Here is a 27,483-nt window from a genome sequence, read left to right as displayed (position 1 = left end):
ACAGGGAGTGTGTGCTCCAATATGGCCCCTCTATACAGACAATACAGGAAGTGTGTGCTCCAATATGGCCACCTCTATACAGACAATACAGGAAGTGTGTGCTCCAATATGGCCGTCTCTTTACAAACAATACAGGAGGGAAGTGTGTGCTCCAATATGGCCGTCTCTATACAGACAATACAGGAAGTGTGTGCTCCAATTTGGCCACCTCTATACAGACAATACAGCAGGGAAGTGTGTGCTCCAATATGGCCGCCTCTATACAGACAATACAGGAAGTGTGTGCTCCAATATGGCCCCTCTATACAGACAATACAGGAAGTGTGTGCTCCAATATGGCCACCCCTATACACACAATACAGGGAGTGTGTGCTCCCATATGGCCCCTCTATACAGACAATACAGGAAGTGTGTGCTCCAATATGGCCGCCTCTATACAGACAATACAGGAAGTGTGTGCTCCAATATGGCCGTCTCTATACAGACAATACAGGAAGTGTGTGCTCCAATATGGCCGCCTCTATACAGACAATACAGGAAGTGTGTGCTCCAATATGGCCTCCTCTATACAGACAATACAGGAAGTGTGTGCTCCAACATGACCGCCTCTATACAGACAATACAGGAAGTGTGTGCTCCAATATGGCCGTCTCTATGCAGACAATACAGGAAGTGTGTGCTCCAATATGGCCGTCTCTATACAGCCAATACAGGAGGGAAGTGTGTGCTCCAATATGGCCGTTTCTATACAAACAATGCAGGAAGTGTGTGCTCCAATATGGCCGCCTCTATACAGACAATTCCTGAAGTGTGTGCTCCAATATGGCCGTCTCTATACAGACAATACAGGAAGTGTGTGCTCCAATATGGCCGCCTCTATACAGACAATATAGGAAGTGTGTGCTCCAATATGGCCTCCTCTATACAGACAATACAGGAAGTGTGTGCTCCAACATGACCGCCTCTATACAGACAATACAGTAAGTGTGTGCTCCAATATGGCCGCCTCTATACAGACAATACAGGAAGTGTGTTCTCCAATATGGCCGCCTCTATACAGACAATACAGGAGGGAAGTGTGTGCTCCAATATGGCTTCCTCTATACAGACAATACAGGAGGGAAGTGTGTGCTCCAATATGGCCGTCTCTATACAGACAATACAGGAAGTGTGTGCTCCAATATGGCCGCCTCTATACAGACAATACAGGAAGTGTGTGCTCCAACATGGCTGTCTCTATACAGACAATACAGGGAGTGTGTGCTCCAATATGGCCACCTCTATACAGACAATACAGGAGGGAAGTGTGTGTTCCAATATGGCCGCCTCTATACAGACAATACAGGAAGTGTGTGCTCCAATATGGCCTCCTCTATACTGACAATACAGGAAGTGTGTGCTCCAATATGGCCACCTCTATACAGACAATACACGAGGGAAGTGTGTGCTCCAATATGGCCTCCTCTGTACAGACAATACAGGAGGGAAGTGTGTGCTCAAATATGGCCGCCTCTATACAGACAATACAGGAAGTGTGTGCTCCAATATGGCCGCCTCTATACAGATAATACAAGAAGTGTGTGCTCCAATATGGCCTCCTCTATACAGACAATACAGGGAGTGTGTGCTCCAATATGGCCACGTCTATACAGACAATACAGGAAGTGTGAGCTCCAATATGGCCAGCTCTATACAGACAATACAGGAAGTGTGTGCTCCAACATGGCCGCCTCTATACAGACAATACAGGGAGTGTGTGCTCCAATATGGCCTCCTCTATACAGACAATACAGGGAGTGTGTGCTCCAATATGGCCGCCTCTATACAGACAATACAGGAAGTGTGTGCTCCAATATGGCCACCTCTATACAGACAATACAGGAAGTGTGTGCTCCAATATGGCTGCCTCTATACAGACAATACAGGAAGTGTGTGCTCCAATATGGCCGTCTCTATACAGACAATACAGGAAGTGTGTGCTCCAATATGGCCGCCTCTATACAGACAATACAGGGAGTGTGTGCTCCAATATGGCCGTCTCTACACAGACAATACAGGGAGTGTGTGCTCCAATATGGCCACCCCTATACACACAATACAGGGAGTGTGTACTCCAATATGGCCCCTCTATACAGACAATACAGGAAGTGTGTGCTCCAATATGGCCACCTCTATACAGACAATACAGGAAGTGTGTGCTTCTATATGGCCGTCTCTATACAGACAATACAGGAGGGAAGTGTGTGCTCCAATATGGCCGTCTCTATACAGACAATACAGGAAGTGTGTGCTCCAACATGGCCTCCTCTATACAGACAATACAGGAAGGAAATGTGTGCTACAATATGGCCGCCTCTACACAGACAATACAGGAAGTGTGTGCTCCAACATGGCCGTCTCTATACAGACAATACAGGGAGTGTGTGCTCCAATATGGCCACCTCTATACAGACAATACAGGAGGGAAGTGTGTGCTCCAATATTGCCGCCTCTATACAGACAATACAGGAAGTGTGTGCTCCAATATGGCCTCCTCTATACAGACAATACAGGAAGTGTGTGCTCCAATATGGCCACCTCTATACAGACAATACACGAGGGAAGTGTGTGCTCCAATATGGCCTCCTCTTTACAGACAATACAGGAGGGAAGTGTGTGCTCAAATATGGCCGCCTCTATACAGACAATACAGGAAGTGTGTGCTCCAATATGGCCGCCTCTATACAGATAATACAAGAAGTGTGTGCTCCAATATGGCCTCCTCTATGCAGACAATACAGGGAGTGTGTGCTCCAATATGGCCACCTCTATACAGACAATACAGGAAGTGTGAGCTCCAATATGGCCGCCTCTATACAGACAATACAGGAAGTGTGTGCTCCATTATGGCCACCTCTATACAGACATTACAGGAAGTGTGTGCTCCAACATGGCCGCCTCTATACAGACAATACAGGGAGTGTGTGCTCCAATATGGCCAGCTCTATACAGACAATACAGGAAGTGTGTGCTCCAACATGGCCGCCTCTATACAGACAATACAGGGAGTGTGTGCTCCAATATGGCCTCCTCTATACAGACAATACAGGGAGTGTGTGCTCCAATATGGCCGCCTCTATACAGACAATACAGGAAGTGTGTGCTCCAATTGGGAATCTCTCTCAAGTAAAACTAACAGGTCAAGCAAATTCTTATCCTCTCTTGCTGACAACTTTATCTTCCAAAAGGTAGGGGAGAAAACAAGGGGATCTGCTACTTTGGATCTAATCCTTATAAACAGGGAGGAAATAGTTGAGGAGGTAAAGGTGGCTGGGACCCTAGGAGGCAGCGATCATGCTATTATAGAATTTTGGATAACTAGAGGAGGAAGACATGTGAAGACTCAAACTTCAAGGTTAGATTTTAGAAAGGCAGATTTTAAGAGACTCAGAAAGAGAATAGGAGGGATCCAATGGCTGGATGTCCTTAAGGACAAAAATGTCCAGGAAGGATGGGAAATTTTTAAAAATGAGATTCTCAAAGCACAATCGTTAACAATCCCGAAAAGTAGGAAGAATGGGAAGCATTTAAGGAAACCAGGATGGATGAACACAGAACTTAAACACATGCTAAAAAGAAAGAAAGAAATGTTTATTAAATGGAAAGAGGGAGGCATATCTAAAGAAGATTATAATGCAGTCTGCAGTTCCTGCAGGACACGTATCAGGGTAGCTAAAGCTGACAATGAATTAAGGCTTGCAAGAGATGTCAAAAGCAATAAAAAAGGATTTTGGGGGTATGTCAAAAGTAAAAGAAAAGTCAAAGATGCTATAGGATTTTTACAGGATGAAAATGGAGAAATGGTAAGAGAGGATGTTGAGAAGGCCGAACTTTTTAATTCCTATTTTGCATCTGTTTTCTCTCAGAAAGAAAATGTAACATCAACTGATCTTCACTGTCCTTTTAAAGGAATAGAGGAATCCAAGTTATCTGTAAACAGAAAGATTGTGAGGGAATATTTAGCTAACATAAATGAGTTCAAGTCTCCAGGTCCAGATGAATTACACCCCAGAGTACTGAAGGAGATCGTAGAAGAAATTTTAGAACCACTCTCCATAATCTTTGAAAATTCTTGGAGAACAGGAGAAGTCCCAGAAGACTGGAGAAGAGCAAATGTTGTTCCTATCTTCAAAAAGGGGAAGAAGGTGGACCCAGGGAACTATAGGCCGGTGAGTCTGACTTCTATACCAGGAAAGATCTTTGAACAAATTATTAAACAACATGTATGTAAGTACATGGATAAGAATGAAGTGATTAACCAGAGTCAGCATGGGTTTGTAACTAACAAGTCATGTCAGACTAACTTAATTTCCTTCTATGACAGAATCACTGACTGGGTGGATCAGGGAAATGCTGTAGATATAGTATATCTTGACTTCAGCAAAGCATTTGACAAAGTATCTCACACCATCCTTATTGAAAAAATGACCAAGTATGCAATGGACCAGGCAACTGTTAGGTGGATTCATAACTGGCTTAGTGATCGGACTCAAAGGGTGGTTGTAAATGGCTTCACATCCAGCTGGATGAATGTCTCAAGTGGGGTACCACAGGGCTCCGTCCTGGGACCTGTATTGTTCAACATCTTTATCAATGATTTAGATGAAGGAATTGAGGGTAAACTGATTAAATTTGCTGATGACACAAAGCTAGGAGGGATAGCTAATACTAGAGAAGAGAGAGAGAGGATTCAAAAAGACCTAAATAAACTGGAGCAGTGGGCAGCAACCAACAGAATGGTTTTTAACAGGGAAAAATGCAAAGTACTACATCTGGGCAATAAAAATGAAAAAAGCATATACAGAATGGGAGGAAAAGAGCTAAGCAACAGTACATGTGAAAAAGACTTAGGTATACTAATAGATCATAGACTGAACATGAGTCAACAGTGTGATGCAGCAGCAAAAAAGGCAAATACAATTCTGGGATGTATTAACAGAAGCATACAGTCTAGATCACGTGAAGTCATTATCGGTCTTTACTCCTCTTTGGTCAGACCTCATCTGGAATACTGTGTACAGTTTTGGGCACCACATTTTAAAAAAGACATAGACAAACTGGAGCAAGTTCAGAGAAGAGCGACCAGAATGGTGACTGGTCTGCAAACCATGTCCTATGAGGAACGGTTGCAGGATTTGGGAATGTTTAGCTTGCAAAAAAGAAGACTGAGAGGAGACTTAATAGCTGTCTACAAATATGTCAAGGGCTGTCACATTGTAGAAGGATCATCTTTATTCTCATTTGCACAAGGAAAGACTAGAAGCAATGGGATGAAACTAAATGGGAGGAGACACAGATTAGATATTAGAAAAAACTTTTTGACAGTTAGGGTGATTAATGAGTGGAACAGGCTGCCACGAGAGGTGGTGAGTTCCCCTTCAATGGACGTCTTCAAACAGAGGCTGGACAGACATCTGTCTGAGATGATCTAGTGAATCCTGCTTTGAGCAGGGGGTTGGACCAGATGACCCAGGAGGTCCCTTCCAACTCTACCATTCTATGATTCTATGATTCTATATGGCCACCTCTATACAGACAATACAGGAAGTGTGTGCTCCAATATGGCCGTCTCTATACAGACAATACAGGAGGGAAGTGTGTGCTCCAATATGGCCACCTCTATACAGACAATACAGGAAGTGTGTGCTCCAAAATGGCTGCCTCTATACAGACAATACAGGAAGTGTGTGCTCCAATATGGCTGTCTCTATACAGACAATACAGGAAGTGTGTGCTCCAATATGGCCGCCTCTATACAGACAATACAGGGAGTGTGTGCTCCAATACGGCCGTCTCTACACAGACAATACAGGGAGTGTGTGCTCCAGTATGGCCACCCCTATACACACAATACAGGGAGTGTGTGCTCCAATATGGCCCCTCTATACAGACAATACAGGAAGTGTGTGCTCCAATATGGCCACCTCTATACAGACAATACAGGAAGTGTGTGCTCCAATATGGCCGTCTCTTTACAGACAATACAGGAGGGAAGTGTGTGCTCCAATATGGCCGTCTCTATACAGACAATACAGGAAGTGTGTGCTCCAATATGGCCACCTCTATACAGACAATACAGGAGGGAAGTGTGTGCTCCAATATGGCCGCCTCTATACAGACAATACAGGAAGTGTGTGCTCCAATATGGCTGCCTCTATACAGACAATACAGGAAGTGTGTGCTCCAATATGGCCCCTCTATACAGACAATACAGGAAGTGTGTGCTCCAATATGGCCACCCCTATACACACAATACAGGGAGTGTGTGCTCCAATATGGCCCCTCTATACAGACAATACAGGAAGTGTGTGCTCCAATATGGCCGCCTCTATACAGACAATACAGGAAGTGTGTGCTCCAATATGGCCGTCTCTATACAGACAATACAGGAAGTGTGTGCTCCAATATGGCCGCCTCTATACAGACAATACAGGAAGTGTGTGCTCCAATATGGCCTCCTCTATACAGACAATACAGGAAGTGTGTGCTCCAACATGACCGCCTCTATACAGACAATACAGGAAGTGTGTGCTCCAATATGGCCGTCTCTATACAGACAATACAGGAAGTGTGTGCTCCAATATGGCCGTCTCTATACAGCCAATACAGGAGGGAAGTGTGTGCTCCAATATGGCCGTCTCTATACAGACAATACAGGAAGTGTGTGCTCCAATATGGCCGCCTCTATACAGACAATACAGGAGGGAAGTGTGTGCTCCAATATGGCTTCCTCTATACAGACAATACAGGAGGGAAGTGTGTGCTCCAATATGGCCGTCTCTATACAGACTATACAGGAAGTGTGTGCTCCAATATGGCCGCCTCTATACAGACAATACAGGAAGTGTGTGCTCCAACATGGCCGTCTCTATACAGACAATACAGTAAGTGTGTGCTCCAATATGGCCGCCTCTATACAGACAATACAGGAAGTGTGTGCTCCAATATGGCCGCCTCTATACAGACAATACAGGAGGGAAGTGTGTGCTCCAATATGGCTTCCTCTATACAGACAATACAGGAGGGAAGTGTGTGCTCCAATATGGCCGCCTCTATACAGACAATACAGGAAGTGTGTGCTCCAATATGGCCTCCTCTATACTGACAATACAGGAAGTGTGTGCTCCAATATGGCCACCTCTATACAGACAATACACGAGGGAAGTGTGTGCTCCAATATGGCCTCCTCTGTACAGACTATACAGGAGGGAAGTGTGTGCTCAAATATGGCCGCCTCTATACAGACAATACAGGAAGTGTGTGCTCCAATATGGCCGCCTCTATACAGATAATACAAGAAGTGTGTGCTCCAATATGGCCTCCTCTATACAGACAATACAGGGAGTGTGTGCTCCAATATGGCCACCTCTATACAGACAATACAGGAAGTGTGAGCTCCAATATGGCCAGCTCTATACAGACATTACAGGAAGTGTGTGCTCCAACATGGCCGCCTCTATACAGACAATACAGGGAGTGTGTGCTCCAATATGGCCTCCTCTATACAGACCATACAGGGAGTGTGTGCTCCAATATGGCCGCCTCTATACAGACAATACAGGAAGTGTGTGCTCCAATATGGCCACCTCTATACAGACAATACAGGAAGTGTGTGCTCCAATATGGCTGCCTCTATACAGACAATACAGGAAGTGTGTGCTCCAATATGGCCGTCTCTATACAGACAATACAGGAAGTGTGTGCTCCAATATGGCCGCCTCTATACAGACAATACAGGGAGTGTGTGCTCCAATATGGCCGTCTCTACACAGACAATACAGGGAGTGTGTGCTCCAATATGGCCACCCCTATACACACAATAAAGGGAGTGTGTGCTCCAATATGACCCCTCTATACAAACAATACAGGAAGTGTGTGCTCCAATATGGCCACCTCTATACAGACAATACAGGAAGTGTGTGCTCCAATATGGCCGTCGCTATACAGACAATACAGGAGGGAAGTGTGTGCTCCAATATGGCCGTCTCTATACAGACAATACAGGAAGTGTGTGCTCCAATATGGCCACCTCTATACAGACAATACAGGAGGGAAGTGTGTGCTCCAATATGGCCGCCTCTATACAGACAATACAGGAAGTGTGTGCTCCAATATGGCTGCCTCTATACAGACAATACAGGAAGTGTGTGCTCCAATATGGCCCCTCTATACAGACAATACAGGAAGTGTGTGCTCCAATATGGCCACCCCTATACACACAATACAGGGAGTGTGTGCTCCAATATGGCCCCTCTATACAGACAATACAGGAAGTGTGTGCTCCAATATGGCCGCCTCTATACAGACAATACAGGAAGTGTGTGCTCCAATATGGCCGCCTCTATACAGACAATACAGGAAGTGTGTGCTCCAATATGGCCTCCTCTATACAGACAATACAGGAAGTGTGTGCTCCAATATCATAGAATCATAGAATCATAGAATGGTAGAGTTGGAAGGGACCTCCTGGGTCATCTGGTCCAACCCCCTGCTCAAAGCAGGATTCACTAGATCATCTCAGACAGATGTCTGTCCAGCCTCTGTTTGAAGACGTCCATTGAAGGGGAACTCACCACCTCTCGTGGCAGCCTGTTCCACTCATTAATCACCCTAACTGTCAAAAAGTTTTTTCTAATATCTAATCTGTGTCTCCTCCAATTTAGTTTCATCCCATTGCTTCTAGTCTTTCCTTGCTTCTAGTCTTTCCTTGTGCAAATGAGAATAAAGATGATCCTTCTACAATGTGACAGCCCTTGACATATTTGTAGACAGCTATTAAGTCTCCTCTCAATATGGCCGCCTCTATACAGACAATACAGGAGGGAAGTGTGTGCTCCAATATGGCCGTCTCTATACAGACAATACAGGAAGTGTGTGCTCCAATATGGCCGCCTCTATACAGACAATACAAGAGGGAAGTGTGCGCTCCAATATGGCCGTCTCTATACAGGCAATACAGGAAGTGTGTGCTCCAATATGGCCTCCTCTATACAGACAATACAGGAAGTGTGCGCTCCAATATGGCCACCTCTATACAGACAATACAGGAGGGAAGTGTGTGCTCCAATAAGGCCGCCTCTGTACAGACAATACAGGAGGGAAGTGTGTGCTCAAATATGGCCGCCTCTATACAGACAATACAGGAAGTGTGTGCTCCAATATGGCCGCCTCTATACAGATAATACAGGAAGTGTGTGCTCCAATATGGCCTCCTCTATACAGATAATACAGGGAGTGTGTGCTCCACTATGGCCACCTCTATACAGACAATACAGGAAGTGTGAGCTCCAATATGGCCAGCTCTATACAGACAATACAGGAAGTGTGTGCTTCAACATGGCCTCCTCCATACAGATAATACAGGAAGTGTGTGCTCCAATATGGCCTCCTCTATACAGACAATACAGGAGGGAAGTGTGTGCTCCAATATGGCCTCCTCTATACAGACAATACAGGAGGGAAGTGTGTGCTCCAATATGGTCAGCTCTATACATACAATACAGGAAGTGTGTGCTCCAACATGGCCTCCTCTATACAGACAATACAGGAAGTGTGTGCTCCAATATGGCTGCCTCTATACAGGCAATACAGGAGGGACGTGTGTGCTCCAATATGGCCACCTCTATACAGACAATACAGGAAGTGTGTGCTCCAATATGGCCGCCTCTATACAGACAATACAGGAAGTGTGTGCTCCAACATGGCCTCCTCTATACAGACAATACAGGAAGGAAATGTGTGCTACAATATGGCCGCCCCTATATAGAGAATACAGGAAGTGTGTGCTACAATATGGCCGCCTCTATACAGACAATACAGGGAGTGTGTGCTCCAATATGGCCGCCTCTATACAGAAAATACAGGAAGTGTGTGCTCCAATATGGCCGCCTCTATACAGACAATACAGGAGGAAAGTGTGTGCTCCAATATGGCCTCCTCTATACAGACAATACAGGAGGGAAGTGTGTGCTCCAATATGGCCACCTCCATACAGACAATACAGGAAGTGTGTGCTCCAACATGGCCTCCTCTATACAGACAATACAGGAAGGAAATGTGTGCTACAATATGGCCGCCCCTATATAGAGAATACAGGAAGTGTGTGCTACAATATGGCCGCCTCTATACAGACAATACAGGGAGTGTGTGCTCCAATATGGCCGCCTCTATACAGAAAATACAGGAAGTGTGTGCTCCAATATGGCCGCCTCTATACAGACAATACAGGAGAAAAGTGTGTGCTCCAATATGGCCTCCTCTATACAGACAATACAGGAGGGAAGTGTGTGCTCCAATATGGCCACCTCCATACAGACAATACAGGAAGTGTGTGCTCCAACATGGCCTCCTCCATACAGACAATACAGGAAGGAAATGTGTGCTACAATATGGCCGCCCCTATACAGACAATACAGGAAGTGTGTGCTACAATATGGCCGCCTCTATACAGACAATACAGGGAGTGTGTGCTCCAATATGGCCGCCTCTATACAGAAAATACAGGAAGTGTGTGCTCCAATATGGCCTCCTCTATACAGATAATACAGGGAGTGTGTGCTCCACTATGGCCACCTCTATACAGACAATACAGGAAGTGTGAGCTCCAATATGGCCAGCTCTATACAGACAATACAGGAAGTGTGTGCTTCAATATGGCCTCCTCTATACAGACAATACAGGAGGGAAGTGTGTGCTCCAATATGGCCTCCTCTATACAGACAATACAGGAGGGAAGTGTGTGCTCCAATATGGCCAGCTCTATACATACAATACAGGAAGTGTGTGCTCCAACATGGCCTCCTCTCTACAGACAATACAGCAAGGAAATGAGTGCTACAATATGGCCGCCCCTATACAGACAATACAGGAAGTGTGTGCTACAATATGGCCTCCTCTATACAGACAATACAGGAAGTGTGTGCTCCAATATGGCTGCCTCTATACAGGCAATACAGGAGGGACGTGTGTGCTCCAATATGGCCACCTCTATACAGACAATACAGGAAGTGTGTGCTCCAATATGGACGCCTCTATACAGACAATACAGGAAGTGTGTGCTCCAACATGGCCTCCTCTATACAGACAATACAGGAAGGAAATGTGTGCTACAATATGGCCGCCCCTATATAGAGAATACAGGAAGTGTGTGCTACAATATGGCCGCCTCTATACAGACAATACAGGGAGTGTGTGCTCCAATATGGCCGCCTCTATACAGAAAATACAGGAAGTGTGTGCTCCAATATGGCCGCCTCTATACAGACAATACAGGAGGAAAGTGTGTGCTCCAATATGGCCTCCTCTATACAGACAATACAGGAGGGAAGTGTGTGCTCCAATATGGCCACCTCCATACAGACAATACAGGAAGTGTGTGCTCCAACATGGCCTCCTCTATACAGACAATACAGGAAGGAAATGTGTGCTACAATATGGCCGCCCCTATACAGACAATACAGGAAGTGTGTGCTACAATATGGCCGCCTCTATACAGACAATACAGGGAGTGTGTGCTCCAATATGGCCGCCTCTATACAGACAATACAGGAAGTGTGTGCTCCAATATGGCCGCCTCTATACAGACAATACAGGAGGGAAGTGTGTGCTCCAACATGGCCGTCTCTATACAGACAAAACAGGAAGTGTGTGCTCCAATATGGCCGCCTCTATACAGACAATACAGGAAGTGTGTGCTCCAACATGGCCGTCTGTATACAGACAATACAGGGAGTGTGTGCTCCAATATGGCCTCCTCTATACAGACAATACAGGAGGGAAGTGTGTGCTCCAATATGGCCGCCTCTATACAGACAATACAGGAAGTGTGTGCTCCAATATGGCCTCCTCTATACAGACAATACAGGAAGTGTGTGCTCCAATATGGCCACCTCTATACAGACAATACACGAGGGAAGTGTTTGCTCCAATATGGCCTCCTCTTTACAGACAATACAGGAGGGAAGTGTGTGCTCAAATATGGCCGCCTCTATACAGACAATACAGGAAGTGTGTGCTCCAATATGGCCGCCTCTATACAGATAATACAAGAAGTGTGTGCTCCAATATGGCCTCCTCTATGCAGACAATACAGGGAGTGTGTGCTCCAATATGGCCACCTCTATACAGACAATACAGGAAGTGTGAGCTCCAATATGGCCAGCTCTACACAGACAATACAGGAAGTGTGTGCTCCAACATGGCCGCCTCTATACAGACAATACAGGGAGTGTGTGCTCCAATATGGCCTCCTCTATACAGACAATACAGGGAGTGTGTGCTCCAATATGGCCGCCTCTATACAGACAATGCAGGAAGTGTGTGCTCCAATATCGCCACCTCTATACAGACAATACAGGAAGTGTGTGCTCCAATATGGCCGTCTCTATACAGACAATACAGGAGGGAAGTGTGTGCTCCAATATGGCCACCTCTATACAGACAATAAAGGAAGTGTGTGCTCCAATATGGCTGCCTCTATACAGACAATACAGGAAGTGTGTGCTCCAATATGGCCGTCTCTATACAGACAATACAGGAAGTGTGTGCTCCAATATGGCCGCCTCTATACAGACAATACAGGGAGTGTGTGCTCCAATATGGCCGTCTCTACACAGACAATACAGGGAGTGTGTGCTCCAATATGGCCACCCCTATACACACAATACAGGGAGTGTGTGCTCCAATATGGCCCCTCTATACAGACAATACAGGAAGTGTGTGCTCCAATATGGCCACCTCTATACAGACAATACAGGAAGTGTGTGCTCCAATATGGCCGTCTCTTTACAGACAATACAGGAGGGAAGTGTGTGCTCCAATATGGCCGTCTCTATACAGACAATACAGGAAGTGTGTGCTCCAATATGGCCACCTCTATACAGACAATACAGCAGGGAAGTGTGTGCTCCAATATGGCCGCCTCTACACAGACAATACAGGAAGTGTGTGCTCCAATATGGCCCCTCTATACAGACAATACAGGAAGTGTGTGCTCCAATATGGCCGCCTCTATACAGACAATACAGGAAGTGTGTGCTCCAATATGGCCGTCTCTATACAGACAATACAGGAAGTGTGTGCTCCAATATGGCCGCCTCTATACAGACAATACAGGAAGTGTGTGCTCCAATATGGCCTCCTCTATACAGACAATACAGGAAGTGTGTGCTCCAACATGACCGCCTCTATACAGACAATACAGGAAGTGTGTGCTCCAATATGGCCGTCTCTATACAGACAATACAGGAAGTGTGTGCTCCAATATGGCCGTCTCTATACAGCCAATACAGGAGGGAAGTGTGTGCTCCAATATGGCCGTCTCTATACAAACAATGCAGGAAGTGTGTGCTCCAATATGGCCGCCTCTATACAGACAATTCCTGAAGTGTGTGCTCCAATATGGCCGTCTCTATACAGACAATACAGGAAGTGTGTGCTCCAATATGGCCGCCTCTATACAGACAATATAGGAAGTGTGTGCTCCAATATGGCCTCCTCTATACAGACAATACAGGAAGTGTGTGCTCCAACATGGCCGCCTCTATACAGACAATACAGGAGGGAAGTGTGTGCTCCAATATGGCTGCCTCTATACAGACAATACAGTAAGTGTGTGCTCCAATATGGCCGCCTCTATACAGACAATACAGGAAGTGTGTGCTCCAATATGGCCGCCTCTATACAGACAATACAGGAGGGAAGTGTGTGCTCCAATATGGCTTCCTCTATACAGACAATACAGGAGGGAAGTGTGTGCTCCAATATGGCCGTCTCTATACAGACAATACAGGAAGTGTGTGCTCCAATATGGCCGCCTCTATACAGACAATACAGGAAGTGTGTGCTCCAACATGGCCGTCTCTATACAGACAATACAGGGAGTGTGTGCTCCAATATGGCCACCTCTATACAGACAATACAGGAGGGAAGTGTGTGTTCCAATATGGCCGCCTCTATACAGACAATACAGGAAGTGTGTGCTCCAATATGGCCTCCTCTATACTGACAATACAGGAAGTGTGTGCTCCAATATGGCCACCTCTATACAGACAATACACGAGGGAAGTGTGTGCTCCAATATGGCCTCCTCTGTACAGACAATACAGGAGGGAAGTGTGTGCTCAAATATGGCCGCCTCTATACAGACAATACAGGAAGTGTGTGCTCCAATATGGCCGCCTCTATACAGATAATACAAGAAGTGTGTGCTCCAATATGGCCTCCTCTATACAGACAATACAGGGAGTGTGTGCTCCAATATGGCCACGTCTATACAGACAATACAGGAAGTGTGAGCTCCAATATGGCCAGCTCTATACAGACAATACAGGAAGTGTGTGCTCCAACATGGCCGCCTCTATACAGACAATACAGGGAGTGTGTGCTCCAATATGGCCTCCTCTATACAGACAATACAGGGAGTGTGTGCTCCAATATGGCCGCCTCTATACAGACAATACAGGAAGTGTGTGCTCCAATATGGCCACCTCTATACAGACAATACAGGAAGTGTGTGCTCCAATATGGCTGCCTCTATACAGACAATACAGGAAGTGTGTGCTCCAATATGGTCGTCTCTATACAGACAATACAGGAAGTGTGTGCTCCAATATGGCCGCCTCTATACAGACAATACAGGGAGTGTGTGCTCCAATATGGCCGTCTCTACACAGACAATACAGGGAGTGTGTGCTCCAATATGGCCACCCCTATACACACAATACAGGGAGTGTGTACTCCAATATGGCCCCTCTATACAGACAATACAGGAAGTGTGTGCTCCAATATGGCCACCTCTATACAGACAATACAGGAAGTGTGTGCTCCAATATGGCCGTCTCTATACAGACAATACAGGAGGGAAGTGTGTGCTCCAATATGGCCGTCTCTATACAGACAATACAGGAAGTGTGTGCTCCAATATGGCCACCTCTATACAGACAATACAGGAGGGAAGTGTGTGCTCCAATATGGCCGCCTCTATACAGACAATACAGGAAGTGTGTGCTCCAATATGGCTGCCTCTATACAGACAATACAGGAAGTGTGTGCTCCAATATGGCCCCTCTATACAGAGAATACAGGAAGTGTGTGCTCCAATATGGCCACCCCTATACACACAATACAGGGAGTGTGTGCTCCAATATGGCCCCTCTATACAGACAATACAGGAAGTGTGTGCTCCAATATGGCCGCCTCTATACAGACAATACAGGAAGTGTGTGCTCCAATATGGCCGTCTCTATACAGACAATACAGGAAGTGTGTGCTCCAATATGGCCGCCTCTATACAGACAATACAGGAAGTGTGTGCTCCAATATGGCCTCCTCTATACAGACAATACAGGAAGTGTGTGCTCCAATATGGCCTCCTCTATACAGACAATACAGGAACTGTGTGCTCCAACATGACCGCCTCTATACAGACAATACAGGAAGTGTGTGCTCCAATATGGCCGTCTCTATACAGACAATACAGGAAGTGTGTGCTCCAATATGGCCGTCTCTATACAGCCAATACAGGAGGGAAGTGTGTGCTCCAATATGGCCCTCTCTATACAAACAATGCAGGAAGTGTGTGCTCCAATATGGCCGCCTCTATACAGACAATACAGGAAGTGTGTGCTCCAATATGGCCGTCTCTATACAGACAATACAGGAAGTGTGTGCTTCAATATGGCCTTCTCTATACAGACAATACAGGAAGTGTGCGCTCCAATATGGCCTCCTCTATACAGACAATACAGGAACTGTGTGCTCCAACATGACCGCCTCTATACAGACAATACAGGAAGTGTGTGCTCCAATATGGCCGCCTCTATACAGACAATACAGGAAGTGTGTGCTACAATATGGCCGTCTCTATACAGACAACACAGGAAGTGTGTGCTCCAATATGGCCGCCTCTATACAGACAATACAGGAAGTGTGTGCTCCAATATGGCCTCCTCTATACAGACAATACAGGAAGTGTGGGCTCTAATATGGACTCCTCTATACAGACAATACAGGAGGGAAGTGTGTGCTCCAACATGGCCACCTCTATACAGACAATACAGGAAGTGTGTGCTCCAATATGGCCGCCTCTATACAGACAATACAGGAGGGAAGTGTGTGCTCCAATATGGCCATCTCTACACAGACAATACAGGAGGGAAGTGTGTGCTCCAATATGGCCGCCTCTATACAGACAATACAGGAAGGAAGTGTGTGCTCCAATATGGCCTCCTCTATACAGACAATACAGGAAGGAAGTGTGTGCTCCAATATGGCCACCTCTATACAGACAATACAGGAAGTGTGTGCTCCAATATGGCCTCCTCTATACAGACAATACAGGAAGTGTGTGTGCTCCAATATGGCCTCCTCTATACAGAAAATACAGGAGGGAAGTGTGTGCTCTAATATGGCCTCCTCTATACAGACAATACAGGAAGGAAGTGTGTGCTCCAATATGGCCTCCTCTATACAGACAATACAGGAAGTGTGTGCTCCAATATGGCCTCCTCTATACAGACAATACAGGAGGGAAGTGTGTGCTCCAATATGGCCGCCTCTATACAGACAATACAGGAGGGAAGTGTGTGCTCCAATATGGCCACCTCTACACAGACAATACAGGAAGTGTGTGCTCCAATATGGCCTCCTCTATACAGAAAATACAGGAGGGAAGTGTGTGCTCCAATATGGCTGCCTCTGTACAGACAATACAGGAAGGAAATGTGTGCTCCAATATGGCCTCCTCTATACAGACAATACAGGAAGGAAGTGTGTGCTCCAATATGGCAACCTCTACACAGACAATACAGGAAGTGTGTGCTCCAATATGGCCTCCTCTATACAGAAAATACAGGAGGGAAGTGTGTGCTCCAATATGGCCGCCTCTATACAGACAATACAGGAAGGAAGTGTGTGCTCCAATATGGCCACCTCTATACAGACAATACAGGAAGTGTGTGCTCCAATATGGCTGCCTCTATACAGACAATACAGGAAGTGTGTGCTCCAATATGGCCTCCTCTATACAGACAATACAGGAAGTGTGTGTGCTCCAATATGGCCTCCTCTATACAGAAAATACAGGAGGGAAGTGTGTGCTCTAATATGGCCTCCTCTATACAGACAATACAGGAAGGAAGTGTGTGCTCCAATATGGCCTCCTCTATACAGACAATACAGGAAGTGTGTGCTCCAATATGGCCTCCTCTATACAGACAATACAGGAGAGAAGTGTGTGCTCCAATATGGCCGCCTCTATACAGACAATACAGGAAGTGTGTGCTCCAATATGGCCGCCTCTATACAGACAATACAGGGAGTGTGTGCTCCAATATGGCCGCCTCTATACAGACAATACAGGAAGTGTGTGCTTCAATATGGCCGCCTCTATACAGACAATACAGGAAGTGTGTGCTCCAATATGGCCTCCTCTATACAGACAATACAGGAAGTGTGTGCTCCAATATGGCCGCCTCTATACAGACAATACAGTAAGTGTGTGCTCCAATATGGCCGCCCCTATACAGACAATACAGGGAGTGTGTGCTTCAATATGGCCGCCTCTATACAGACAATACAGGAGGGAAGTGTGTGCTCCAATATGGCCGCCTCTATACAGACAATACAGGAGGGAAGTGTGTTCTCCAATATGGCCTCCTCTATACAGACAATACAGGGAGTGTGTGCGCCAATATGGCCGACTCTATACAGACAATACAGGAAGTGTGTGCTCCAATATGGCCGTCTCTATACAGACAATACAGGAAGTGTGTGCTCCAATATGGCCGCCTCTATACAGACAATACAGGAAGTGTGTGCTCCAACATGGCCGTCTCTATACAGACAATACAGGGAGTGTGTGCTCCAATATGGCCACCTCTATACAGACAATACAGGAGGGAAGTGTGTGCTCCAATATGGCCTCCTCCATACAGACAATACAGGAGGGAAGTGTGTGCTCCAATATGGCCGCCTCTATACAGACAATACAGGAAGTGTGTGCTCCAATATGGCCTCCACTATACAGACAATACAGGAAGTTTGTGCTCCAATATGGCCGCCTCTATACAGACAATACAGGAGGGAAGTGTGTGCTCCAATATGGCCGTCTCTATACAGACAATACAGGAAGTGTGTGCTCCAATATGGCCGCCTCTATACAGACAATACAAGAGGGAAGTGTGTGCTCCAATATGGCCGTCTCTATACTGGCAATACAGGAAGTGTGTGCTCCAATATGGCCGCCTCTATACAGATAATACAGGAAGTGTGTGCTCCAATATGGCCTCCTCTATACAGATAATACAGGGAGTGTGTGCTCCACTATGGCCACCATTATACAGACAATACAGGAAGTGTGTGCTTCAACATGGCCTCCTCCATACAGATAATACAGGAAGTGTGTGCTCTAATATGGCCTCCTCTATACAGACCATACAGGAGGGAAGTGTGTGCTCCAATATGGCCTCCTCTATACAGACAATACAGGAGGGAAGTGTGTGCTCCAATATGGCCAGCTCTATACAGACAATACAGGAAGTGTGTGCTCCAACATGGCCTCCTCTCTATAGACAATACAGCAAGGAAATGAGTGCTACAATATGGCCGCCCCTATACAGACAATACAGGAAGTGTGTGCTACAATATGGCCTCCTCTATACAGACAATACAGGAAGTGTGTGCTCCAATATGGCTGCCTCTATACAGGCAATACAGGAGGGACGTGTGTGCTCCAATATGGCCACCTCTATACAGACAATACAGGAAGTGTGTGCTCCAATATGGCCGCCTCTATACAGACAATACAGGAAGTGTGTGCTCCAACATGGCCTCCTCTATACAGACAATACAGTAAGGAAATGTGTGCTACAATATGGCCGCCCCTATATAGAGAATACAGGAAGTGTGTGCTACAATATGGCCGCCTCTATACAGACAATACAGGGAGTGTGTGCTCCAATATGGCCGCCTCTATACAGAAAATACAGGAAGTGTGTGCTCCAATATGGCCACCTCTATACAGGCAATACAGGAGGAAAGTGTGTGCTCCAATATGGCGTCCTCTATACAGACAATACAGGAGGGAAGTGTGTGCTCCAATATGGCCACCTCCATACAGACAATACAGGAAGTGTGTGCTCCAATATGGCCTCCTCTATACAGACAATACAGGAAGGAAATGTGTGCTACAATATGACCGCCCCTATACAGACAATACAGGAAGTGTGTGCTACAATATGGCCGCCTCTATACAGACAATACAGGGAGTGTGTGCTCCAATATGGCCGCCTCTATACAGACAATACAGGAAGTGTGTGCTCCAATATGGCCGCCTCTATACAGACAATACAGGAGGGAAGTGTGTGCTCCAATATGGCTTCCTCTATACAGACAATACAGGAGGGAAGTGTGTGCTCCAATATGGCCGTCTCTATACAGACAATACAGGAAATGTGTGCTCCAATATGGCCGCCTCTATACAGACAATACAGGAAGTGTGTGCTCCAACATGGCCGTCTCTATACAGACAATACAGGGAGTGTGTGCTCCAATATGGCCACCTCTATACAGACAATACAGGAGGGAAGTGTGTGCTCCAATATGGCCGCCTCTATACAGAAAATACAGGAAGTGTGTGCTCCAATATGGCCTCCTCTATACAGACAATACAGGAGGGAAGTGTGTGCTCCAATATGGCCGCCTCTATACAGACAATACAGGAGGGAAGTGTGTGCTCCAATATGGCCACCTCTACACAGACAATACAGGAAGTGTGTGCTCCAATATGGCCTCCTCTATACAGAAAATACAGGAGGGAAGTGTGTTCTCCAATATGGCCGCCTCTATACAGACAATACAGGAAGGAAATGTGTGCTCCAATATGGCCTCCTCTATACAGACAATACAGGAAGGAAGTGTGTGCTCCAATATGGCAACCTCTACACAGACAATACAGGAAGTGTGTGCTCCAATATGGCCTCCTCTATACAGAAAATACAGGAGGGAAGTGTGTGCTCCAATATGGCCGCCTCTATACAGACAATACAGGAAGGAAGTGTGTGCTCCAATATGGCCACCTCTATACAGACAATACAGGAAGTGTGTGCTCCAATATGGCTGCCTCTATACAGACAATACAGGAAGTGTGTGCTCCAATATGGCCTCCTCTATACAGACAATACAGGAAGTGTGTGTGCTCCAATATGGCCTCCTCTATACAGAAAATACAGGAGGGAAGTGTGTGCTCTAATATGGCCTCCTCTATACAGACAATACAGGAAGGAAGTGTGTGCTCCAATATGGCCTCCTCTATACAGACAATACAGGAAGTGTGTGCTCCAATATGGCCTCCTCTATACAGACAATACAGGAGGGAAGTGTGTGCTCCAATATGGCCGCCTCTATACAGACAATACAGGAAGTGTGTGCTCCAATATGGCCGCCTCTATACAGACAATACAGGGAGTGTGTGCTCCAATATGGCCGCCTCTATACAGACAATACAGGAAGTGTGTGCTTCAATATGGCCGCCTCTATACAGACAATACAGGAAGTGTGTGCTCCAATATGGCCTCCTCTATACAGACAATACAGGAAGTGTGTGCTCCAATATGGCCGCCTCTATACAGACAATACAGTAAGTGTGTGCTCCAATATGGCCGCCCCTATACAGACAATACAGGGAGTGTGTGCTTCAATATGGCCGCCTCTATACAGACAATACAGGAGGGAAGTGTGTGCTCCAATATGGCCGCCTCTATACAGACAATACAGGAGGGAAGTGTGTGCTCCAATATGGCCTCCTCTATACAGACAATACAGGGAGTCTGTGCGCCAATATGGCCGACTCTATACAGACAATACAGGAAGTGTGTGCTCCAATATGGCCGTCTCTATACAGACAATACAGGAAGTGTGTGCTCCAATATGGCCGCCTCTATACAGACAATACAGGAAGTGTGTGCTCCAACATGGCCGTCTCTATACAGACAATACAGGGAGTGTGTGCTCCAATATGGCCACCTCTATACAGACAATACAGGAGGGAAGTGTGTGCTCCAATATGGCCTCCTCCATACAGACAATACAGGAGGGAAGTGTGTGCTCCAATATGGCTGCCTCTATACAGACAATACAGGAAGTGTGTGCTCCAATATGGCCTCCACTATACAGACAATACAGGAAGTGTGTGCTCCAATATGGCCGCCTCTATACAGACAATACAGGAGGGAAGTGTGTGCTCCAATATGGCCGTCTCTATACAGACAATACAGGAAGTGTGTGCTCCAATATGGCCACCTCTATACAGACAATACAAGAGGGAAGTGTGTGCTCCAATATGGCCGTCTCTATACTGGCAATACAGGAAGTGTGTGCTCCAATATGGCCTCCTCTATACAGACAATACAGGAAGTGTGCGCTCCAATATGGCCACCTCTATACAGACAATACAGGAGGGAAGTGTGTGCTCCAATAAGGCCGCCTCTGTACAGACAATACAGGAGGGAAGTGTGTGCTCAAATATGGCCGCCTCTATACAGACAATACAGGAAGTGTGTGCTCCAATATGGCCGCCTCTATACAGATAATACAGGAAGTGTGTGCTCCAATATGGCCTCCTCTATACAGATAATACAGGGAGTGTGTGCTCCACTATGGCCACCATTATACAGACAATACAGGAAGTGTGAGCTCCAATATGGCCAGCTCTATACAGACAATACAGGAAGTGTGTGCTTCAACATGGCCTCCTCCATACAGATAATACAGGAAGTGTGTGCTCTAATATGGCCTCCTCTATACAGACCATACAGGAGGGAAGTGTGTGCTCCAATATGGCCTCCTCTATACAGACAATACAGGAGGGAAGTGTGTGCTCCAATATGGCCAGCTCTATACAGACAATACAGGAAGTGTGTGCTCCAACATGGCCTCCTCTCTATAGACAATACAGCAAGGAAATGAGTGCTACAATATGGCCGCCCCTATACAGACAATACAGGAAGTGTGTGCTACAATATGGCCTCCTCTATACAGACAATACAGGAAGTGTGTGCTCCAATATGGCTGCCTCTATACAGGCAATACAGGAGGGACGTGTGTGCTCCAATATGGCCACCTCTATACAGACAATACAGGAAGTGTGTGCTCCAATATGGCCGCCTCTATACAGACAATACAGGAAGTGTGTGCTCCAACATGGCCTCCTCTATACAGACAATACAGTAAGGAAATGTGTGCTACAATATGGCCGCCCCTATATAGAGAATACAGGAAGTGTGTGCTACAATATGGCCGCCTCTATACAGACAATACAGGGAGTGTGTGCTCCAATATGGCCGCCTCTATACAGAAAATACAGGAAGTGTGTGCTCCAATATGGCCGCCTCTATACAGGCAATACAGGAGGAAAGTGTGTGCTCCAATATGGCGTCCTCTATACAGACAATACAGGAGGGAAGTGTGTGCTCCAATATGGCCACCTCCATACAGACAATACAGGAAGTGTGTGCTCCAATATGGCCTCCTCTATACAGACAATACAGGAAGGAAATGTGTGCTACAATATGGCCGCCCCTATACAGACAATACAGGAAGTGTGTGCTACAATATGGCCGCCTCTATACAGACAATACAGGGAGTGTGTGCTCCAATATGGCCGCCTCTATACAGACAATACAGGAAGTGTGTGCTCCAATATGGCCGCCTCTATACAGACAATACAGGAGGGAAGTGTGTGCTCCAATATGGCCGCCTCTATACAGACAATACAGGAGGGAAGTGTGTGCTCCAATATGGCCGTCTCTATACAGACAATACAGGAAATGTGTGCTCCAATATGGCCGCCTCTATACAGACAATACAGGAAGTGTGTGCTCCAACATGGCCGTCTCTATACAGACAATACAGGAAGTGTGTGCTCCAATATGGCCACCTCTATACAGACAATACAGGAGGGAAGTGTGTGCTCCAATATGGCCGCCTCTATACAGAAAATACAGGAAGTGTGTGCTCCAATATGGCCTCCTCTATACAGACAATACAGGAAGTGTGTGCTCCAATATGGCCACCTCTATACAGACAATACAGGAGGGAAGTGTGTGCTCCAGTATGGCCTCCTCTGTACAGACAATACAGGAGGGAAGTGTATGCTCAAATATGGCTGCCTCTATACAGACAATACAGAAAGTGTGTGCTCCAATATGGCCGCCTCTATACAGATAATACAGGAAGTGTGTGCTCCAATATGGCCTCCTCTATACAGACAATACAGGGAGTGTGTGCTCCAATATGGCCACCTCTATACAGACAATACAGGAAGTGTGTGCTCCAATATTTCCGCCTCTATACAGACAATACAGGAAGTGTGTGCTCCAATATGGCTGCCTCTATACAGACAATACAGGAAGTGTGTGCTCCAATATGGCCTCCTCTATACAGACAATACAGGAAGTGTGCGCTCCAATATGGCCACCTCTATACAGACAATACAGGAGGGAAGTGTGTGCTCCAATAAGGCCGCCTCTGTACAGACAATACAGGAGGGAAGTGTGTGCTCAAATATGGCCGCCTCTATACAGACAATACAGGAAGTGTGTGCTCCAATATGGCCGCCTCTATACAGATAATACAGGAAGTGTGTGCCCCAATATGGCCTCCTCTATACAGACAATACAGGAAGTGTGAGCTCCAATATGGCCAGCTCTATACAGACAATACAGGAAGTGTGTGCTCCAACATGGCCGCCTCTATACAGACAATACAGGGAGTGTGTGCTCCAATATGGCCGCCTCCATACAGATAATACAGGAAGTGTGTGCTCCAATATGGCCAGCTCTATACAGACAATACAGGAAGTGTGTGCTCCAATATGGCCGCCTCTATACAGACAATACACGAGGGAAGTGTGTGCTCCAATATGGCCTCCTCTATTCAGACAATACAGGAAGTGTATGCTCCAATATGGCCGCCTCTATACAGACAATACAGGAAGTGTGTGCTCCAATATGGCCGCCTCTATACAGTCAATACAGGAAGTGCTGTACATTCGTAATCTTGATACAGAAACCTACAGTTCAGGACATACCTTGACAATGCCACAGTCCAAGTTTGAGAGTCAGGAACAGAGCGGCAATGATTCCATGCTGTCTAGCACAATGGTCCATTAATGAAAGTTATCTGGAATATAGAGAAAATCATCATCATTTGCTGGACTTGTTCAGAGTTTAATTGTTATACTCAGCTAAGTGAGCTCCATACAGTCCAGTCTACATATTCTATGTATCACCTACACTGAAGTCAATGATATCTCTATTGTTCAGCTTTCCTTAGGATTCTTCCCATTGTCTGATCTTGGAGTATATCAGGTTTATCAAGAAAGATGTATACATCTCCTGTACATAACTAGCAATGCCGCTGTAGATTTTGTGTAAAATCTGTCCATCGCTGGCTGTGCTGCTGCAGAGTCTATGCACCATCTGTCAATGGCTGGCTGTGCTGCTGTAGAGTCTATGCAACATCTGTCAATGGCTGGCTGTGCTGCTGTAGAGTCTATGCAACATCTGTCAATGGCTGGCTGTGCTGCTGTAGAGTCTATGCAACATCTGTCAATGGCTGGCTGTGCTGCTGTAGAGTCTATGCAACATCTGTCAATGGCTGGCTGTGCTGCTGTAGAGTCTATGCAACATCTGTCAATGGCTGGCTGTGCTGCTGTAGAGTCTATGCAACATCTGTCAATGGCTGGCTGTGCTGCTGTAGAGTCTATGCAACATCTGTCAATGGCTGGCTGTGCTGCTGCAGAGTCTATGCACCAACTGTCAATGGCTGGCTGTGCTGCTGCAGAGTCTATGCACCATCTGTCAATGGCTGGCTGTGCTGCTGTAGAGTCTATGCAACATCTGTCAATGGCTGGCTGTGCTGCTGTAGAGTCTATGCAACATCTGTCAATGGCTGGCTGTGCTGCTGTAGATCTGTGTAATATCTGTACCCAGATGGCTGTACTGCTGCAGAGTCCATGTAACACAGATGTCTCAAACACGCTGCCCGCGGGCACCACAGAGTCAGACCCCTTGACGATCCCCACCTGGTCCAGAAGGAGCCGCCGACAGCAGCGCTGCATTGCCGCACACTGCGCGCAGAGACAATCTCCCAGCACAGCATTACCAATGCCACCCGCTGGCCAATCAGAACCCAGCAGCTGATATCTGCGCATGGCACATGCCGCTGATCCTGGACCAGGTTGGAGTTATCAAGGGGTCTGACTCTGTGGTGCCTACGGGCCACATGTGCAGAAAAGATGCCGAGGGAACGGAGGGCAGGTGAGAATAATCTTATTTCTCTTTTATGTGTGCGAAGAACAGCACAATATGGGACATATCCACAATATGAGGACATCGATGGCGACATAGCCACAACATGGGGACCTGGAAGGGGGACATAGCCACAGCATGGGGACATTGATGGGGGTCATAGCTACAACATGGGGACCTGGATGGGGGACATAACCACAGCATGGGGACATTGATGGGAGACATAGCCACAATATGGGGACCTGGATGGGGGACATAGCCACAGCATGGGGACATTGATGGGGGACATAGCCACAATATGGGGACCTGGATGGGGGACATAGCCACAGCATGGGGACATTGATGAGGGACATAGCCACAATATGGGGACCTGGATGAGGGACATATCTGTAATATGGGGACCTGGATGAGGGACATAGCCACAACATGGGGACCTGGATGGGGCACATAGCCAGAATATGGGGACCTGGATGTGGGACATAGCCACAACATGGGGACCTTGATGGTGGACATAGCCACAACATGGGGACCTGGATGTGGGACATAGCCACAACATGGGGACCTGGATGGAGGACATAGCCACAACATGGGGACCTGGATGGAGGACATAGCCACAACATGGGGACCTGGATGGGGGACATTGCTACAAGATAGGCTCATTCCTACAAGATGGGGACCAAGATGGGCACATTCCTACAAGACTAAAACCAGGATGGGCACAATACTACAAAATAAGGAGACCAGGATGGGGCACATTACTACAAAATGAGGACAAGGATGGGGCATTACTACAAGATGTTTGCCAGAATTACTATATGGTGCTAATTGTAAGACAATATTACTGTATGTGGCCAATTAGGGGAAGCAAAAATGTAGACATTAAAAAAAATAAAATTAAAAATAAAGCATGAAAAAATATTTTGCCACTAAAAATGCTGTTTTATATATAAACTAAAGTAAACACAAAAAAGTGCACGTTTATTATCGCCACATCTGTAACGAGCCAAGCTATGAAAAAATATAAAATAAACAGGGCAAAAATGTTCAGAAGGTGTATACAAAACAATGGTACCACTAAAAATGTCACTTTGACCTGCAAAGAATGCGGCCCCCTAAATTCTAATTTTTTCCATGTGCGGCCCATATACCCAGCCGAGTTTGAGACTCCTGGCATAGGCATTATCAGTGTAGAAAAGGAGAACAGAGCTCTTTGCAGAATCTGCAGGAGGAGAGGCAGCTGTGCAGGAAGCACAGGAAAGAGGAGGTGGTATTAGAAGGATGCAGCAGCACAGGAATGAAGATGTGCTGGTACATGAGAGCTAGTGAAGACAACAGTAAGATGACAGAGGTAGGGGCAGATAGGCAAGGACACTATTGATTTTTATGGGAATGTCTACTACTGGACTGTCCATTATCAATGGCCCCAGGGAGCTGCATAAATTAAAATAAATCTCTGCTTACCTGTCTTTGTAGGCACTGTGAATGGGGGTATTCTCTAGTAGGCTCTGCTAATTGGGGGACTCTTTAGTGGGAATTGTGAATGAGAGTACTCTGGTAGGCATTGTATATGGGAACACTCTAGTAGGCTTTGCATATGGGAACACTCTGCTGGGCACAGCATATGGGAGTACTCTGGTAGGCATTGTATATGGGAACACTCTAGTAGGCTTTGCATATGGGAACACTCTGCTGGGCACAGCATATGGGAGTACTCTGGTAGGCATTACATATGGGGGCACTCTCTGGTGAGCACTGCATATGGGAGCACTCTGGTAGGCACTGCATATGGGAGCGCTCTCGGTAGGCACTGCATATGGGAGCACTCTGGTAGGCATTGCATATGGGAGCACTCTGGTAGGCATTGCATATGGGAGCACTCTGGCAGGCATTGCATATGGGAGTACTCTGGTAGCATTGCATATGGGAGTACTCTGGTAGCATTGCATATGGGGGCACTCTCTGGTGAGCACTGCATATGGTAGCACTCTGGTAGGCATTGCATATGGGAGCACTCTGGTAGGCATTGCATATGGGAGCACTCTGGTAGGCACTGCATATGAGGGCACTCTCTGGTGGGCACTGCATATGGGGACACTCTCTGGTGGGCACTGCATATGGGGGCACTCTCTGGTGGGCA

At 46.4% G+C, this 27,483-nt stretch overlaps 1 protein-coding gene across 2 annotated transcripts in view; it reads right to left on the bottom strand.

The window, feature by feature from the left end:
• Positions 1-27,483, bottom strand: part of LOC141271759 (oncostatin-M-specific receptor subunit beta-like) — a 118,238-nt gene that overhangs the window by 75,440 nt on the left and 15,315 nt on the right. For both annotated transcript variants that reach the window (XM_073681869.1, XM_073681878.1), the window contains exon 2: positions 24,125-24,216. In XM_073681869.1, coding sequence (XP_073537970.1) covers positions 24,125-24,203 — 79 coding nt within the window. In that variant the 5' untranslated portion in view covers positions 24,204-24,216. The remainder of the gene's footprint in view (positions 1-24,124; positions 24,217-27,483) is intronic.

The sequence above is a fragment of the Phyllobates terribilis genome, unplaced genomic scaffold, assembly GCF_046119375.1.
Source record: "Phyllobates terribilis strain yellow unplaced genomic scaffold, ASM4611937v1 Scaffold_1__5_contigs__length_1240528914, whole genome shotgun sequence".
In the NCBI taxonomy this organism is placed as follows: domain Eukaryota; kingdom Metazoa; phylum Chordata; class Amphibia; order Anura; family Dendrobatidae; genus Phyllobates; species Phyllobates terribilis.
Note: the sequence above shows the minus strand (reverse complement) of the source record. Positions and strands in the feature narration are given on the sequence as shown.